This window comes from Oculina patagonica, chromosome 1, assembly GCF_052425735.1.
Source record: "Oculina patagonica isolate OP01 chromosome 1, crgOcupat, whole genome shotgun sequence".
Lineage (NCBI taxonomy): Eukaryota > Metazoa > Cnidaria > Anthozoa > Scleractinia > Oculinidae > Oculina > Oculina patagonica.
Window position 1 is genome coordinate 21,350,177 of NC_135758.1, and position 3,847 is coordinate 21,354,023.

The window sequence follows — 3,847 nt, forward strand, 5'->3', positions numbered from 1 at the left end:
CTTTTGTGGATCAAGAATATCAACCGTAAAATAGACAGGGGCATCTAATCTGAGTAATTGTGGAGATTTTGATAAAATATCAAATTAATGGAGATTTTGGTGGACTTTAAATTGCTGGTTCATTGAAGATAAAGATCTATTAATATTTTGGAACTCGCGGACTTTCTGTTGCAGTTAGTTCAAGGTATAATTATAGAGTGAAACTTCTTAGAAATATTTTTTTTTTTGAATGAATGAAATGAATGAAAAACTTTATTAGAGTGTCAAAACCAAATAGCAAGGGAAGATTCCCTAACAAATTTGGGGACACATGATTAAAAGATACAAAAGTGAAAGATAAAAAATTGACAATAATGATATTTAAAATTGTGTTTGCACCAGAACGGGTTCTCGAGGCGTCGTGAGATCCATGCTCATGACAGCAAAAATATAACAAAATAACCCTTAAAGAAAATCACTTAAGAATAATATGCACGCAAACAAAATGGAAACGTCTCGTTTTTCATTCAATGCAGTTTTATTCTACTTTCTATTCTATTACATTTTTGTGGCTAACTCGTGCAGTATTCACTTGACCTAACCGCACTTGCAGTGTGTCGCAGGACAATTTCCAGCCGCACAGTTGGCTGCGCACCATGCATCCATACCTGCCGAGTTGTATGGTGGGACTGATACGCAACTACCTGACGGTGGTTGAGTTGGTGGTTGAGTTGGTGGCTGAGTTGGTGGTTCAGGTGGTGGCGTCGTTGTCTCACCTGGGGCTAAGGTAGGCCCGGGGGTAGTCGGTGGTGGTGTGTAGCCGCCCAAAACCTTCTTCACGTAGTTCATCAGGGGATATTTTCCTTGGCCACACTGACTGCCACTGAAATCATCTAAGTCCAGAGCCCAGAACATCGCTCCCATGAGACCTTTGGCCTTAATCACCGTGTCGATCTTGTATTGCAGACTCTGTTTATTATCAAAGCCAACCCAGATGGTTCCCTTGTGGCCGTACGGAGCCATAACAGCATTGTTTTCGACAATATTTAAGCCGAGTTTGCAGATCTCGTAGTAGGCCAAGAAGCCAGCCTCTCTGGTGTATTGACCTTTGTGGGGTTTTTGCCAATCATGCTTGGGAGCACCAAGACCGCTGTTGCCGGCGTCTTTAAGGGAGAATGCTCGTCCATATGTAGCAAGACCCAAGGCGATCTTGTTGGCTGGAAATCCCTTGTCAATCCAGTACTGGACTGCAAATGGTACAGTGAGCTTGTCATCTCCTACCATGGCTGTGTGATGTCCCGTCACTGAATCCCAGTTGCCGTGAAGGTCATAGGTCATCAGGTTAAGTATGTCCAATAATGGACCAAGTTTGGCAACTTCATAGGCCTTGTCAATGGTGGCATAGCCAGCTGCCACAGCAGCAGTCAGTAAAAGGCGGGGCTTTCCAGTTTGGGCTGCTTCAGCTTTAAACGCGTCCAACAGCTCTTGGCAGAGAATGGTGAACTTCTGTTTATCTCCGGGTGGCGAGCCTCCTCGAACAGCAGGATATTCCCAGTCCAGATCGAGACCGTCAAAACCCCATGTTCGCAGCATTTCAATTGACGAGTCGATAAATACCTGGCATGGGAAAAGTGATATGAAAATAAGCTAATGGAACGCGTGAGATTATTGCTATTCGTTACATGACACCTTAACGTGCCTAAAAAAAAGGAGAGCGAAAGTGACGACGGGTGGTGAAGGTTTGGCACTATGTCTGTGCGAAGTTCCGTTAAACGGTTAAGTTATAAAAAAGGGTTACACATATTCTCCCTGTTTTTTTCTTTTTTCTTTATAAAAGATTGTAAAAAAATGAATAAGGATGGAAAAATACATTAAGCTATTGTAGTCTTAGTTTATTGATTTACGAGTAAGATGAAATGAAAATAAAGAGAAAACTAAAAAGTGTATTTGTTTAAGGTTAGATTTGAAAATTCTTCGTCCGTGTGCGATTAACTCCCGGACGTGATTCAAGAGGGGGGGGGGGGGGGGGGGGCGGATCTAAGATGGCAGCTATTATGCCAACGAAAAATATGTCATCTTGTGGAGTTCGCTACGGGCTTTCTACTCAGTGCAAAAATATTTCGCTGAGCCTTAATAGGACGAAAACTCTAGTGAAGGGTTCCATCCACCCCCCCCCCCCCCCACCCTTTGTACGATGGTGGGGGTATGAGTTTGCTTGTACGTCCGATAATAAAGCTCTTAAACTACGGAAAAGTAATAAGCGCTCAAGAAAAAAAAGGAAGGCTGGACCTGCACGTACGGTGCTATCAAACACAAATAAAAATACACGAATCAAACACGATACCTAACGCATGCACAATAGGCAAGAACATTTTACTACAGCAGATGAATGCAGGTGCCCAAACAGCGATCTTGGAAAGAACAATTCTACGCGGCAAAAACACATCTAATTTGACAACAGAGCAATTCTTTAACTTGTTATGGAAATTTAACTTATAACGAATCTTTAAAAAAGAAACGTTATTCTTGATACGGTTACGGGAAAGATGTTATTCAAAAAATGACACAATACCTTTCTGGAAGCCGCAGTTTTGACCATCTTGGAAAATGGACTGTTGGCATTTTCGTGGTTCCATCCTCCTACAGCTAACAGTGTTTTAAGCGTGGGATTTTTCTGTTTTAAGGCGTTGAACCTCGGGTATAACTTGTCGTCATTCCACTCGTACATGGCCAGTTTGTCGTTGTTTCGGTTGATCTTTGCAAATGAGTACATTAGATGAGTACACAGCTCAGGATCGATGTTTTCGGGCCAGAACTTGCCGGCACCCGGACGATATTGAGACCAGTTGGTGTGGTAACACACTCGTACATAGTTCTTGGCACTGATGTACGAGGCGAAAGCCACCAGCAGGAAAAGAACGTAAGCTCGCATGACTCTTGGAACAAATGCAGAAGCAGTGTAGCTAGAGGTATTCGAGCAGTATTTTATAGGCATAAGTCGCCTGACGTTTCAAACCAGCTATTCTAACAAAGATCTCTTGGTTTCATGTACTCAGCCAATCACAGGTTACCAGAACAAACTGTTTGTTCAAACTAGCATCTGGAGTTTTAAGAGCTGAGTAAATTCCACGTTTGGTTATTCAACATGTCAGTTGACAGACGGACATACTTTGACACTATTTACAACGGTGAGGAAGTGTGTTTAACATACTGTGTAAAAAAATCCAGCTTTATTTAAGCACCATAGCGGCTGCTCTAAACTAAACCATCGCAGCGGTGTTGAATTTTAGGCCGAGCGTAAGTGATGTGCACATAACCGCTATATCTGTCTAAATGAGGATCCTCGACAATAAAGATCTCCAAGTGAGCTGCACCCTACTCTTCTTACCGAAAATTGTAAAGTTTTAAATTGAAATGGCACATACATGGACAAAGTACCACAACGCACGACTGATTACAGTTAATCTTACTGTCTTTAAATTTTATTTTTTTCTCGTACAAACTAAGCGTTGAACAATAACAGTGGTCAGAACTCCTGAAACCAGAACTTGTTTAGGTAATAAAAAAGGCCGCGACTAAGGACTGACTGAGATCTAATGAACTGAAAAAAAAACATAACAAAAGATAGACAACAAGTGTATGAATATTCCGTTGAACAGATGAGGACAATTGCCGAGGACATTCAAACAAACTTGTCAAACAGATTCATGACAACAATCGTTTCGCCCCGTCAGCTCTGTATTACAGGTGTGGTAAACATTCGCTTTGCAGCTGAAAAGGTGCAAAAAGAGCTCGAAATTTGTTGATCCAAAAAATAGCGACAAATTTTTGAGCGTTTTTTTTTTCATATCTTTTTTAATACGCGTCG

The 3,847-nt window shown here is 41.7% G+C and overlaps 1 protein-coding gene across 1 annotated transcript; it reads right to left on the reverse strand.

Moving 5' to 3' along the window:
- Positions 1 to 498: 498 nt before the first annotated feature.
- Positions 499 to 2,934, reverse strand: LOC144638028 (chitinase-3-like protein 1). Its single transcript, XM_078497153.1, has 2 exons — positions 2,552 to 2,934; positions 499 to 1,596 (listed from the first exon to the last, which is right to left on the reverse strand). Exons 1-2 carry the CDS (start codon positions 2,909 to 2,911, stop codon positions 577 to 579), a joined length of 1,380 nt encoding a protein of 459 aa, XP_078353279.1. The 5' UTR covers positions 2,912 to 2,934; the 3' UTR covers positions 499 to 576.
- Between the last annotated feature and the right edge of the window lie 913 nt (positions 2,935 to 3,847).